Here is a 15,960-nt window from a genome sequence, read left to right as displayed (position 1 = left end):
AAATTACGTAATCGGAAGTGATCTGGCGTGATGCCTTCACCGTAACAAATACAAAAATAAATAAAACGAAACATTGATCGACTGATTCGAACATTGACCAGACTAAAATTGTTCAAATCCGCTTAAAGGACTGTGTAATGGACAAGTTTTGTAGATGCAAAGAATAATGTTGCCCCGTTACATAAAATCTGAACAGTAAATTTGTGCAAACCTACAACTTGCAAAAGTCTTTTGACCACGTCAAAATGAACATTGTGACGTCATGTGCAAGGCAAATATCTTATTTCTAGGCAAGTTAAAGCTGACCATCAGAGCATTAAATTTTCGATTTAACCTTTCACGTGGGATTAATCTTTAAAAGCAGGAAAGTCTCGGGGTTTGGCAGTTGTAATGTCTAGATGCTGATTGCATTGGGGACGTCCTTGGGATGTAAATACAGGTACTTCACTTCCCGCTCCGCGTTCCGTTTGTCTATTATTTCACCGACATCTTCGAGTGCATCGCGGAATCTAGACATGTAAGATAAAGAGAGAGGGATAAAAAAAGACAGGGGGAATGGAGAGGCGTTATATACCACACGTGCTTGGCAAACAATGTTTTTGAGGGATACTCTGCCAAGCAAATAAACATAGTGAGAAAGGTATCAGCAGTTAGTATTGATGCCTTTTCTGGCTTTACTTGGAAAATTCAAACTTTTGAAATAAAAAAACACTAAAATGACGTCGGAAATGTCCGACGTCAACCCATAGGGACAGCTTGGACTGTGGGTAGAGGGGTTTATGCAAAGAACGTTTAAAGAGCATACTTATGTATCACCATTATAGCAAAACTTTAAGCATGTGTGTCATCAAACCACTGTGGAAACCGTGGATACACAATGTAATCAGCATGATATAATTATCGTCGAAAAAACAAGAATAAATATCAACAATATCAACAAACAAATAAAACACAAACGCAAATAAAACCAATGGTAGGCCTAATCACGCTACTGAATTACAGCTTGCAGGTCACACTCTCGTGTTAGCACTCGGGGCATCATGGGACACCCGCGCTATTCCTAGTGTGTCACCACTCAATATGGTGTCACACCACACAGGGTTATGGCACACAACGTACAGTGTTATGATACAGGACACAGTGTCGATCATCACACATGGCAACACTGAGAGACATGCGCATGTAAACAGTGTGTCACCAGACAGTGTAATGACACACAAAACTGTGTTTTGATACATCTTACTGCGTTTGATATAGAACACGTACACGACATGGGGTTGTGACACACTGCATGACACACCACACTGTGTTGTGACACACTACAGAGTGTAACGTCACACCACACAGTGTTACGAGACTGTGACAGTTGTGTTCCTCTCACCTCTCTACAGCTTTGAGTGCTTCTGGCTCGTAGATGTACTGCACCTCGAAGTCTCCCAGGGAGTTGGTGCCCTTGCTACTGAGGATCTTGGTCAACGTGATAACGCTAAGAGTCTGGGCCTTGTCCGGGAGCTGCGCTATGATATCCTGTTCGGTGAGAGGGGTCTGTGGTGGAGAGACACAAATATATTAGATATATTGACAGTTGGATCGATCTGTATCATACAGTTTAGACTATTTACCTTGAAATACCGACTATGATTTTAAAAAAATATCTCACGGATTTATTTTGTGATAATCTAAATTTGACTAAGGACGTTGTATCAGTCAATTACTGGAAAATATAGAATAGTGAACAACGGCTATTAGTGCGAAATCACAATCTACGTATAGACCAGAGCTGCTATAAAACAATGGTTTCTGCGTTGATACGTTATCGGTTCGAGTGCAGTGTTTTCTGCTAAATCCCTAGAAGTTTTAAATATTACCCTTTTTGACATGGTTACCAACATATGTCGTAAACAAAGAATATAAAATTAATATACCTAGATATGAATTCCCGTGAACCGCTCTCACCTTATCTCGCGGAGGACTACCGTGCAGCCACGCCGGATAGTTCGGCGGGAAAGCGTACTCGTCATACTGCCCGAAATTTGCGGACGCGTGACCGACACTGCAGATGAAGATGAAGTTGGTGACGACCTCCACGACCTCGTCTACCGTCTTGAACCTGCCGCCGTTCGGTAGCCCCTGCAGAAAACAACCGGAAGGGGAAGTAGGAGAAGGAGGAGGGTTAAAAAAGAGAAGAGATGGAAAAGCGGAAAGAGAAGAAGAAGAGAAAAAGGGGAAAAGGTCAAGAAAGTTGAGAAGAGCGTGGAAAGATAAAAGGAAAAAGAATTTGACAGGATTCAGGAAAAGGAGAAAGAATCAAGGAAGGTAGATATACGAAAAAGAGAAACAAGTAACTAATCAGGATTATGCGTCAGCACATTTCATAGGAGTACTAATCATTAAAAAAATAACTAAAAACAGCAGCAACAATAAACCCAAACTTACAAAACATTCCCTGCAACAAACGCACAAGCAGACATACACAAACAGAAACATGCGCACGTATGAAAATGACGAATCGCACGCCTCTTACCTTCATGTTGACCGTGACTTCGTCGGGATCTCGTCCCACGCTTCCAAGAACCCGTCCCCATTCTTGCAACTCGTGATCCTCCTGAACCTTTTCAGCCGAGTCTGCAGGAAAACAGAGAACCCATCACCAAATAACGAGAAAGATAGAAAGGTACAAACAAAGAATAGTAAGAATGAATGAAAGAAAAATCAAAGTAGGAGAAAATTGGAGAGACGATAATGATGATGATAATAATAACAATAAGGTCTTCTTTGTCTAGGGTACCCTCTTTATTCAGTGTTGTCAGTGCTCTACCAGAGGGGCCTACCATTATTATTACTCTAGCGTTGCCAGGTACCCATTTTATATACCTGGGTCGAGAGGGACGTGGTGGGTAAAAACATTTTGTCCGGGGACATGAGGACAGGGATGGAATCGAACTCGGGTCCGTCGATTAGGGGGAGCTGAGTTCGAGTCCGAGACGATCAATAACTAGCTGCCACAGTCTAGCTCGCATGATTCGGATGTTCGTCGAAGATCAGTCATAACCTTCTTTCAGTAAGGGACGTCTATGTGATATCAGGACGCAAATGAACAGACACTTATATGCGCCAAAGAGAAGGCGAGATATTCTTCTTTTGCCTTCTCGAGCTTTTTTTTTTAGCCAGAGAAGGCGAAACGACGAGATCCGAGAGGTGGTTTTCTTGACTCCTTGGGCCCAAGAAGACAAAAAGACGTCTCGGGTTCGAGAAGACGAGAGGGTGAGTTGAGTTGTGAGATCTCGTTTTCTCAGGTTCGAAAAGGGGATATGGGAGATCTTGTCTTCTGGACGCCTCGGTCCAAGAAGGTAATGAGGGCAAGATCATAATGTCTCACCTTCGCGCCTTTCGGACCCTAGAGGTCTTCTTCTCGGTAGCACTTTTAGTTTCAGCGCACTGAATTGCCATGAGAATTCAACATGTATGAAAATCTGGATGGGTGTTTTTCTTGCTGCTTCTGTTTTCTTAGAGTATAGGAGATTCTAAATGTAGTTTGGGAAACCGCCAAAAAGAGATAGGAAGTTTGAATTTTTATGTAAGAATAAAATAATATACCCTGACTACTATTTGTAGTCTGATCGAAATCTTGATGAACGCGAATTAATGTATAGATCGATCACTTCTTATCAAAAGCTCATTCTGGACGCCTGGGGTTTTCATCAACCTTTCATCAAAACTCATGTTTCAAAGCCTACGAAAGGGTGATTCTGCGTTCTCCAAGGCTTTCATCCCATTAATTTCAATTAGTGCAACATGTAATTATTTCTTACCGTAGTATTGCTCGACAATGGCTCTGGCATAGTCGTTTATTGGCTTGTGAAAGAGCAGTGCGTCATCTCGGTAAGGGTAGTTCGGCAGTACTGCCGGGTCAGCGACACCCCTGTCTTCGAGGTCACCGATGAGGGAGCCCTGCACGTCCAGTCTCCAGTCGGTCCACATCCGTTTAATGATCTCTAGCATTCCAATTCGGCCTATCACCATCGTCTTATCGACCCAGCCGCCTTTACTGACCAGGTCAGCTACTGCCATGCTAGATTTTTTTAATCAGAAAAGTTGAATGTTTCCTTGGTAGTAGATAGAGAGCTATACATTTTGAATTGAAGTGAATATACATCATCATTGAAAAACATATTCGTGTTACTGGTATAACGCGATTGTCCGACGGGTTTTATTTTCCTATTGGCATTTCCGTCCATTAGATCGCAGAAGACGATGCTTACACAATGTTGATGCTAATAACGATAATCACTGATTAAAATGATGACCAGAATTATATGAAATTGAAAAAATTATGGAATCTAAAAGTTTTGCATATTTTAACGAAGCATTTCTTGATACGTTGATATGAAATTGCAAATTATGAATTGATGATATTATCATTCCCCTCACAGCATGCAAAAACAGCTTTTACGTAAAATTTTCATAATATCCAGTGTTTCGTTAGAATAAACCAATGTCCCAAGTCTCGAATCCTGATATTTCTGTCTGATCACTTGCAAGACATTATTCAAACAGGAGCAAAACATGTCTTAAGCTTTTATTTCAGAAAATGGAACTTTCGTCATTTTCCAGTGCAACAACTATGAACCATTACAAATACAAAATATACTAAAATATCAAAAAACAAAGTGGTCCCAATAAAAAGTGGGTCCAGCCTTTTATTAGAACTCCCTTTGTTTTTTGGATAATCATCTCAGCCATTAGATACAAAACCAATTTTCATCAAATAGACAATGAATTCTTCTTGAGCTGTATGCTCCTTAATATGTCATAAATGTTTTCTACTTATATTGCAAAACTCACAATCTTCATTCTCTCTCTCAACCAAAATTATATCATTCCTTTAATCGTCCCCGAGTGGTTTTTAAAGCATGAAATGAAATTATCCTCACTTACTTATTGATAGCGATCAGGAAGAGGAAGTGGGGAGCGAGGAGACGGAAGATGGGATGAGATGGGGATAGGCACTGGTGGGAGGCTACGGCAATGGCCTCGCCCACTAGGTGGGTGAAACCCAGGTGGACTGCCGACTCGTGCACGGCCGTGTCCGCGTTGTTGAAGTACATCTTGGCAAGAAGCCACGTGTACTCCGGGTCGGTCGGGTAAAAGACCTGTCGGAGTCCGTAGAGAAGAGACAATTGTTTGTAACTTTCCAACCACCTCCGAGCAGAATACAAAAAACAGTTCATCGAATTATTTTGAGGATTACTGTTGAATAGAAATAGGTCGAGTAGGTCATAGCGTGATACCTACTCAATATCCACCCTATCGACATCGACAGGTAAAGTATTCAGGAGCCGCAGTGTGCTTTCAAAGAATAAAGAGCCTCATTCAAATTTAATACACCAGGGAGGTGGATCCTCACTACAAAAAGAACAACACAATCCATTATAGCAAGAAACATGAGGAAGCATAAAGCGCACATTGTATAAGCCTGGAAGCCTTATTTTTCAGTCCCAATGAAGAACATTGCAATAGTGGATTCAATTTTACAAATGCTGACTGATAATAAGCAGAATGAAAGTGTACTTTCTTCTCATGCGGATATTGCCTCATTATGAAGAACTGATGACAGAACAGTTTACTGACCCCGCCCATAGAGGGGGTTTGCAGCAATCTGTACGACACCTTACCCTCGTCTTGTAATGGACCACCTTTGCCCCCACCGCAAAGGACTATTCCAAATCTCCCCCCCCCCCCTTCCCGTAGAGCCCTACTTTTTGTCTGTTGAAAAAGGAATGATACACAACAAATGAACGCACTTACCGGGTTGTCCGGAGCGGGGTCGGGGAAGAGTTGTATAGCAACGGGCATCAGGTCATTCGCCTCGTTGAGAAAGAACAACGCGGTTGGTGCACACACCTGTTGATGACAAGTTTGACTTCGTCAATTGACTTCGTCAAAAAATCATTGCACCGACTGCTATGTAAAAAGAAATGTTTGTTTGTTTGTTGTTGTTTGTTCGTCTTATTTTTTTAGGGGGGATGTAACATATTAACCGTATATGATTCATATTTTGTTTTTATTACAACTCTTCTGACTTCAGGACGGGATAAATACAGGACAATCAGGTTTGAATGCTTTGTTTCAAGAAAAGGAATAATGTTAAATATGGATATTTATTGAATATATTCACATTCACACACATACAAACACGCACAAACAGGCATAATTATATATATATATATATATATATATATATATATATATATATATATATTTATATATACATGACCATATATGTCCAAATAGTTTAACAAAATATAAAACACATCTCTTGTTCATAGGTCTTGTTGAGGAAACATTCATCTGTTCGCTTTAATGCATGGCAACAAGAAAACACCCCGCTATCTCTCACACTTACTATCATCTCATCAAAGGAGGTACATATATAGATACCTCTCTGATTTCATTTATACATCCGCTCTAGAATAATGTCTGACAAAGACCATTTTGATATCACCAGGCGGCAGAATTATAAACGATTAAAAGATGTCTTTTGATCTCCAAGACTTCCGAGAGGAAAGATTATACACACATGGATTATGATGTCATAATGACACTCTATAGGGACAGACAAGGATCTGTTATTATTACCTTTCTGTTGTCCGTACAGGGTAGGTCCTTCATGAAGGAGTAGTCGACGATGAAGAGCTTCTGCATCACCAGGGCTTCTTCCACTTTCATGTTCTCAAGCAATGGATTCAGATCCTCGTCAGATATGGCAAACCTTACAATTGAAGGGGGAGGGGGGGGGGGGAGATATAATAAGAGTGATTCGGTCAGTGTCTGGTCAGAGGTCGGATGGAAGCACTGAATAAGGCATTGTTGCCCCTGTTTCCTGCAATTACGCTCATACATTCATCCGGTTTATTTCGTCCATGACGTAGACTGGCGTCACGACATTACACATGAAAGTTTTCGGAAGGCTTTGCCTTACTGCATCTATTCATTTTATTCATTTCTAATCTTTTATCAGGGTAACTCATTCACCAACAAGTAGTGGTCTTCCATGGGGCCCCCAATGACATAGATTCGGGCCGAACATGAATTGATTTCGGCTGTATACAGGTCTGAATGTCTGTGCTTTTAAAAATTCTAATTTACTCTCGTGGGAATGCGGAAGGCATCTTTCAGCTGCCGCTCGTCGAAAAGAATTGAAAAATTCTAAAGTTTACAATAATAATGCGTGTGCCTGTGTGTGTGTTTGTGTGCGCGTTTGTGTGTGTGTGTGTGTGTGTGTATGTAAGTGTGTGTGTTTCTGTATAGGAGGAAGAGACATGAGAGATGGGTGGGGGAATCGAGCGAGAATGTGTTAGTGCGCAATGTGACTGTAATGGAATGGCACGTGGATATATTTACCTGGTGTGAATATCTACACTGAGTATCATCATATGCTGTAAGCCTTATGATATATTTTTTTTAATGCTTAAGACAATTTCCTCCGAATATGAGTAAGGAGCCTGGGTGATGGGGGAAAGGGGAGGTGCTTTTGGGACAATTACTGACGATAGGGCTGTGAGTTATTTGGCTCAGTCGGTAGCGCGTCTGCCTCACTATCCTAAGGACCCGGGTTCGAACCCGAGTCTGGACTGAGCAATGTTGTGTGCAATCATACCGTTCCCTCTAGCAAGAGGCAAAACACACTATCCCTCGGATAGGAAATAAAATGGAAGTTTCGTGTATGAGAGAGTCACAACTCATGCATTCATTCATTCATTGCAAAGAGCAGGGTGTTTAACCCGGTGAGGTCCCGCCTTACATCCAACTGGACCCCATGGAAGACCAGCGTAGCATAGCTGAATATGGGCTATCCAGCCATCTTCTCAGATGGAAATGAAGAAACAAACAAACAAACAAACAAACAAATCACGATTACAAAAGTAGGGCGGCTCCTGCTCGGGATATGGCTGAAGGAGGGGTAGAGATGGACAAAGAGGAACGCTTAGTTGTTCGACAACAATACGACGATTCACCAACAATGAAGGTAGCTACGATAATGGAGCAGAAAACTGCATTCCACATCCGATTGACTTCTGGACGTGCGTACAATAGAGTAGAAGGTAGAGAAGGTCATCGGAGTATTGCTACCTCTCTCTGTCTTTCTCATTTTGAAGTCTAGCAACTCTAAAAGAAGAGCGGAGCCAAAAAAAAAAATCGACCTCGCCAGAACTATTATTTCTATACACATAATATGGCTTCCAAATATACCTGTGCTTATCATCATAAACACATCGAACCGTTGCATTGAAAATACACTTTGACTGGACAAAATAGGGGGCATGGTCCGGAATAAGAGGCACGCCAAAAACAACAACAGCAAACTTTTATTTCACGGGACTATTCAACACTTACGCAATGGTCTATAATGCAGACGTTCCTAATTTCTTCCTTTCTAAATGTTTATTCATCGATGGCAGTTTTGCAAACAGCTCGATACTCGGATCTTTTATATCGCGATCAACCTCTAAATCACGCAGAAAAGACCTTTGTGGAAAATCGGCTGCCCTTTTCTCCCGCTCCATGGAAACCTGTCACAACAAAGGACTATAAAGCCTTTCACCCTGTTCACAAGGCCCGATAAAGTCTGCGGTGATAACGTCAATAGTCAGTGGGCGTGTCGGAGGACACTCATTGGCTGACTTTTTCAGGGAGCCTCTCCAAGGACTCGCATCCTCCTTTCAAGCTCTACTTTGTTACAGCACGCAATTTTCTGTTGCCAATAATAACGTTTAAGGGTATGCAAATACCCAGGAGGTTTATCATATCATGGAGCGACTGTGTAGCTTTATGATTAGGCATGATGCAGAAATTCATACCTCTTCGGTAATTCCTTACATAGTCGGATCTGTCCCGGATTGCAGCCTTGTAATCTCTGCCGGCCAAAATTCTTGTCTGATCTCCACTCACGGTATTTCTGTGAACAGATTATACACACTGAATTGTGGAATATTCATATAATATACACAGATATATAAACAGAGAAATAGATAGATAGATAGATAGATAGATAGATAGATAGATAGGTAGGTAGATAGATAGATAGAATTATATAGATACAAAATAATAGTTGTTTTCGTGGAAAGATAATGTTGGAGATTATGGTTGTACTATGTACAGCTGTATCAAAATCAATAATCTTCCACTAAATGTTTGTGTTTTCGTCATCAATGATGATGACGAGGTAAAAGATATACATGTAATACCGCTAAAATATTGCTGATCACAGCGACAATGATGACACAACTGTACCATAACATGAACCTGTAAACAGTAATTTGCTTGACGATAAGGACAAATAAAGCGGTAAAGCATATATTCTATAATCAACAATATGTGAGATGAGTATCCATTTCTGAATCCTGAACATTCAAATAGGCAGAAATTGGCAGACCTTCGGAATATTGCAACAATAATTACAATTATAAACATTACCATTGTTGTTAAATTCAATATACTGTACTACTGTTCTAATATCATCATGTTGATCCTATCCTATAACAATATTTGTAATGTTAATGGTGTAACGATGGTGATGATAATTCTAACAATAATGAAAATAATGATAACGATGACAAACTATCATTAATATTGATATCATTTATGATGATGATAACAAAAAATGCAATAATAACAATTTAATGATAACAGTAATATCAATTCAGCATTGAATCGATATTGTTAAAACTTCAAATATTGTTGTTATAATCACTGTTCATTTATCTATTCTCTTATTCAGTGTGTGCACGTATGAATTTATTGTATTCAGGGAGCCTCCTTCCTCTCTTGACTATGTGGTAATCTACGTTTCCCTGCCATAATGTTTTACCCTAAATCGTAGACTTACCGCCGGTATGGGGAGGACGGGCGGTCGGTAGATTTTTTTGATGTCTTCAATGGTTTTCCACCGTCCGGTCATGATCTCCGTCAGCTTCGCTCTCAATTTCAGCTGGATGACACTTTTCCCTAGATCCCACTGCGAATGTAATCGTGATATGACAAACGTTAACATTAAATGATCGCGTTTGGTATATGATCGAGTTTGATCGCGAAAAAAAAGAGGTTGATTTCGATCCAAAAAGCGGAGTTAACTCCACTCTTGATGTTTTGAGATATTTGGGGCTAATGTGCTAAAAATAACAAGAAAATATGGGATTTTCTCAATCATAACTTCAAGAACATTCCCTTTAATGTAACAATTAGATGTGGTAAATCACTGGAAAGGTTTCATTTGTTCTCTATCTTATGATCGACCGGATTCAAAATGTTTGGACATAGCGCTTCACCTGTTTTGCGATCAGACTTAATTGAATGACGTCATTCATTCATTACTTAAAGAATGGCTTCCTGGCCATACCCGTAATGACTCCAACGTTGAAGAAATCACCAAAACCTTGGAAGTGGCTAACAACTTGGGGCTTTGATTGTATGTTTAATTGTTTAATATATCAAAATGTTGGCTAAGTCCATCCACAGCAAACAAGATTTTGGACCTTTGAACTTTTTGTTGTTATTTCTCTTGCTTGGAAATCATGAACCGCATTTCGAAGAAAGATTTTCAGTTTTATTCTAAAGCGTTGGTATTGTAGCCGAATTATAATGACATCCTTTGATAATGCTATTTTTTTTTAACTTGTTAAGGCAAAGTTATACTTGTTCAGACCGGTCTACGCCAATGATTTATGTGATATAGGCCCTATAGGCCTATTTCACTTTTTTATCCTCCATAAAATTATGGAAAATCTTCATGAATCATGTGGCATTCATGGTTACACATACATAAAGCGCATATTTCCACTTTTCAAAATGAAATACAAGAGGTAATAAAAACAACACATATTGAATATATATATATTCGTTATATAGATAACTCAGAAATCATTACACCAAATAAAAAAATATATCCACGATATGACATATTTCATCTATTTCTTCTAAAAGCCACATGTCTAAATGAGTGTGAAACGAATGTATCCAACTGTATGTTCGCATATATACCTGTATATACCATGCATACTATATGTGTATGAGTGTGTTTGTGGAGGTATGTAAAAACTACTAGTAAATGGCATGAATAACGTATATGAAATACCAGTATCTTATGTCATCATAAATGAATTCCAAAACACAGTTAGATTAAAAATGAATCCCCTCCGCCCCCGCACCGTCCCTCAGACCTAGTTTGCAGTCACAAACGACCACCGCCGCGGCCACCACCTCACCTCGTAATACCGCCATAAACGTAAGGGACACTATTATACGTCAGGCTTTCAGTAGGTGAAATGAAACAAAACTACCGCGAAAGAAAGAAGGTGAAGAAAAAGTGAAAGAACGTGCATCAGTAAAAACACACGAGTCGTCATTCTTATTTTTTTATGTGCTTGCATGTGTGTGAGTATTGATATATAATTAATCGCTGTGCATCTTATAATTACGTTAAAAGAAAAACTTTCACGCAAAAAGCGTCATATTATACTTCGATAGGCCTAAAATATGTACATGCGTATAACATAACAGCAGCCAATTGACAGATGTGTCGTGTGAGATTACACCAGATCAAAAAGAAGTCGAGGATATCTGTGACGTTCATATACACCAATGCTGATGTCAGTATATGTAGCTTCAATGCCTTTTGATAGAAAGGACAATTTCAAATTGGCTCCAAGGATATACCCATGGCAGATTCCGACAAAAGCAAGAATGACGATATACCACAGGGCTAAAACTGTCGCTGACAACTCTGACGCAAGTAGTGCAACCTGGTACGAAGGCCTGTATTTGGAAACTTGGTGCGTTATTATGACCCGTATCAAGAGGAAACAGTTACATTAGCTGACTTGAACAGAAAGTCTAACAAAACATTGCTGCCACTAAGACTATCGATCGATCAAAGAAAGCGAAGCATGTCTTTATATATATAGCAACAACTAGAACACAAGGATTGAGAATAAACTGTCTAAAAAAAAGAAGAAAAAAAGGTGTTAACACTTAATCAAATTGCTGAATTATGTGGCATATGAAATATGTTTGAACAATGACGGGAAAAGAAATACAGTCCTATCCAAGTTATTGTCTACCATAGTTCTGCTCCGTTAGGAGGTCTAGCTCTAAGTTTTGCCTGATCACTGTCGGGTACCAAACAGTATGTCTTGGGTCAAGAGGGACGTCGTGGGTAATTTAAACATCTTGTTCAGGAATGTTAAACGGACCCGGGTCCCCTTTGAGGGGTCTGGAGTCTTATCGTTTACACCACAATGGACAAGCGCCAAAGAGGTTAAAGAAAACGAAACTCAAATATACAAGGAGATTGAGTGAATATGACAATTTTGGTTGACCACATCAGGGAAGTTTGAAGAAAATCGGACAATCCGTTCTAAAGTTAAGATTTCATTTTTTTCAACTGCACTTTTTACATGAAAAATACATATTCCCTTGGCTTGTTACTGACATTCTGTGAAGGGTGGTATTATCCCCCTGCTTTCATGAAGAGGTCCATTGAAAGTCAAGTTACTTTTCATTATGCTAGAAAAGTGAAAGAAAATAATTTTCTTTATATTTTAATGATCTTATTGTCCATATATAAAGTAATATTCTGAAGTAGTTAGTCTTGTCGTCCGGTGCTGGCTGCCCTAAAACATGAAAAAAAGTCTATCAAACAGATTGTCCGATTTTGTTCTACAAATTATTGCTGCATTCGCCAAGTTCATATAATCATATTTGGTTTCCATTCTCCTTTAAAGAGTGCATGCTAATGTAATGATATTAGATAAACATTAGATATATAGTGTTCGACTTTTCTGATAGACCCTTCATTCATTTGGCGGTATAATGTGAGAATGCCAAAGAATTGTCACTCTCTTTGTCCGAATGACATGCCATTTCTTAGTACTCAGGGGAAAAGGAATCAATCGATATTTAAGCACTTACCATGTAATCATTGGAGAACGACTGGTCTTGAGGAAATACTTTCACCTGGACAGAGGGAAATGCAAAATATTAATACAAAAACGAGAACTCACTAACGAGAAGTATGATATATTTGGACAGGGGCGGATCCAGGGAGGACCGCAACCGGCGCACGCCCCCCCCCCCCTTTATTTTTTTTGTTGAAACAAAAGAAACGAAAAGAAAAAAATGGGGGAGGGGTGCGTGCGCCTCCCCTTTAATTTTGTAAACGCGCCCCCTCTTTACGGAATTCCTGGATCTGCCCCTGTTTGGAGGCATTTTGATACCAAGTAGACACTAGCTATTAAGTTCTAGATTGACCACTGTTTATTTCTACACCTTGACAATGATGACAATAAAAACAAATAAAAAAGAAAGGTAATAATATATGACTACTAGTATTGTAACACTATGCGCAAACTCTCGCTACCACCCCTGCAAAACAATAACAACTTCAAAACAACAAAAATCATTCTTGTTAGACACTTTGGAAGATGGAAATGTAGTTACATATAACAATTGAGGAACAAGGCTTTAATAAAATCACGTTGATACTGAATAAGGTCGGCGATGTTTTAAGTTGGAGGGAAAAAAATATACCTAACCACTTTCTACACCTCAAAAGTTCATTTTTCGCTGTCCTTATTTATCCATTCAGTAGACAAAGCATGGATGTGTTGATGGTTGTACCATTATGTTTTCGATATCTATTCACAATAGGAACCACTCTAACTAACAACCACATTCAATTTCCTTTAAAAACAAAATCTCATATCAAACTTATTTAGGTATGTATGTATTATATCACATGAAATATTCAAAGCTGCGAAAAGTGGGAGACCACAATCGTCATGATCGTTTGGTAAGACAATAGATTGAAAGCATGGATAATCCCTTGATGATATCAAATACAGGCGCCATAGAATAATGTACGATCGGATTAATATTTTGTGTGAGTGATACAGTTGCATTCCATAAATTGGAAGTTGGCGCGCACCCTTTGGTGTTGGAGAAGTTACCTAACCTCAACTAACCCCGGTTGCGGCTCACGTGTAACGAACAGAAGACAGGAGTACCTGGCCCGTCACTTCTGGATCTTTAATTCCCATTCTCGTACTATCGAGGGAGCATCAACATCCGCATACCTCGGTGGTGCGGAACAACGCTCGATTAAGGTTATTCGATCGGGCGCCTTTTCAATTCTTGTATTGATGTATATACAATCACGAAAGTTAAAAGCCGATGGCATAGCTAAAAAGCTTATCTTCGCCTACGTGAGTGAGGCATCTCTTGCGCAAGAGTATTATGACAACGTATAAACAGACAGAATAAAACTAACGTCATATGGATATAAATGTATCCCGTAGTCTTTTTTTTCCAATTCACTAATTACATTGTTATTCTAAAGTTATATTGCATATACTTACGGCAATAGGAGAAAAAACAAGCTTTTATGAAAGTTTCTGAAACGTAAGAAACCATACTTAGTCATTAAAAGCAGAACAGATGATAATGATAACAATGATAACAATAATGATGATAATAATGACAATAAAACAAACGTAAAAAAAAAACCAACAAAACATGACGATGAGGAGTATTATTGGTGAAATATTAAGTCCAAGGATGGAAGTAGCTTACAGACATTCTACCCAGAACATGTTCCTTCAAAAGTCCAAAGCCCTACATATTCACCTCACCTCAGGCTTCTATTCAAAGTTGACATTCAATTTTACGTCAGCTGGGCAGGCGTTCAATTTCGTACCAAGTACCATTTCTTCGGCTTTAAAATAATACTCGTCTTCTGATTATACTCCTCCTCCTTCTTCTTCCTCTTCGTCTTGTTATTATAAGTAAAATGTGCCCCAACGTTTTCTCAATCTCTTTCTATTCTCATTTCTCCTTGCCACATTTCTGTCGTTATTGTTTAAAAAAACGCGGACAAAGGAAAACTGACAGGAAATGTACACGTTTTATTGAGCAAAGAAAATGGCATAGGTTGCAAATACAAGATGATGAGTAATCAGTTGAGGTTGTCTAGAAGCGACGTCAGCAACACAACAACAACAACAACAACGAAGACGTGAACAGACTGCAATGACACTGTTAATGATAACAATGGTCTCCACTTATCCTTACCGACCCCGTTCAAGTTGAACGGGGTCGGTATTAAGGATAAGAACACTGACAGAGGAAGAGTGAGAGGGAGGAGGATACTGGTGAGGGAACCCCAACCTACCTGCGGAATGACCATGTTTTTGGTGAGGAGATATCGGGCCTTCGTTCCTGCCAGTTCTTCCTTCCGCTGGTCGCAAAGATCGTCGCACTGCGGTAGGCACATGTCGAACGGTCTCAGTTTGATCTTTTTATCAGCCGGGATCCATCGGTGCACCGGGAAGATATGTCTCTCATTGCTAAGCACATTGGTCACGTCAATGACATCGCAGAACCAATCGTCGAATATTCCCTTCGAGTCCCGCCAGATCTCGATGAACGACAGGCTGCCGAAATCCTCGACGCCACTCCAGCGGCGGAACGTGTTGACGGTGCCCTTCTCGAAGTCATCCTGCAAGAAGCCGTCGAGATGGATGTCTACGGATCGCTTCCCTTCGCTGTCAACCAGAGCAATGTACACGTTGGCGTCTGTACCCGCCCCTTTGCGATCACCTGTTCTGACTGAGATACGAAACTGGGGTCCTGTGTGAAAATACGACAGTACGACACCCATCGCACATAGTCCTTCTTAAAAAAATATTATCATCAAATACCATTAATTTTTGGCATCCGTTAGGGAAACGTGGACGTAAATGGCACTCCTTCTTGTTGCGACGCTCGCTGCTAAAATGGAATTTTCGTCTTACCGCAGTATAGCAGACTGCCTGCCGCAGAGTTCACTGACAAAATAAAGTATCTGCAAGGGGAGGTAAGAACTGATGGCTAGAGAGGCTGCAATCAAGGTCTTTATTGTGCTAC

The 15,960-nt window shown here is 39.9% G+C and overlaps 1 protein-coding gene across 1 annotated transcript; it reads right to left on the bottom strand.

Annotated features, from left to right (window-relative positions):
• Positions 1–394: 394 nt before the first annotated feature.
• On the bottom strand, positions 395–15,715 carry LOC139742853 (polyunsaturated fatty acid 5-lipoxygenase-like). Its single transcript, XM_071653368.1, has 12 exons — positions 15,227–15,715; positions 12,970–13,014; positions 9,890–10,018; positions 8,862–8,959; positions 6,640–6,772; positions 5,809–5,904; positions 4,939–5,153; positions 3,813–4,072; positions 2,525–2,625; positions 1,957–2,130; positions 1,382–1,545; positions 395–509 (listed from the first exon to the last, which is right to left on the bottom strand). Exons 1-12 carry the CDS (start codon positions 15,713–15,715, stop codon positions 395–397), a joined length of 2,019 nt encoding a protein of 672 aa, XP_071509469.1.
• Between the last annotated feature and the right edge of the window lie 245 nt (positions 15,716–15,960).

The sequence above is a fragment of the Diadema antillarum genome, unplaced genomic scaffold (genome assembly GCF_040938485.1).
Source record: "Diadema antillarum isolate AM-2024a unplaced genomic scaffold, OU_Dant_1.0 seq00001027_RagTag, whole genome shotgun sequence".
Taxonomy (NCBI): domain Eukaryota; kingdom Metazoa; phylum Echinodermata; class Echinoidea; order Diadematoida; family Diadematidae; genus Diadema; species Diadema antillarum.
The sequence above is the reverse complement of the archived record's forward strand: the minus strand, read 5'-3'. Positions and strand labels throughout refer to the sequence as shown.

Excerpts from the sequence above, each read along its gene's own strand:
- LOC139742853 (XM_071653368.1), bottom strand. The coding sequence starts at position 15,715 with ATGGGTGTCGTACTGTCGTATTTTCACACAGGACCCCAGTTTCGTATC. Across the intron at positions 5,905-6,639 it reads CCTGTACGGACAACAGAAAG|GTGTGTGCACCAACCGCGTT; the intron begins GTAATAATAACA and ends TGTCATCAACAG. Across the intron at positions 4,073-4,938 it reads TTCCTGATCGCTATCAATAA|CATGGCAGTAGCTGACCTGG; the intron begins GTAAGTGAGGAT and ends AAAAAAATCTAG.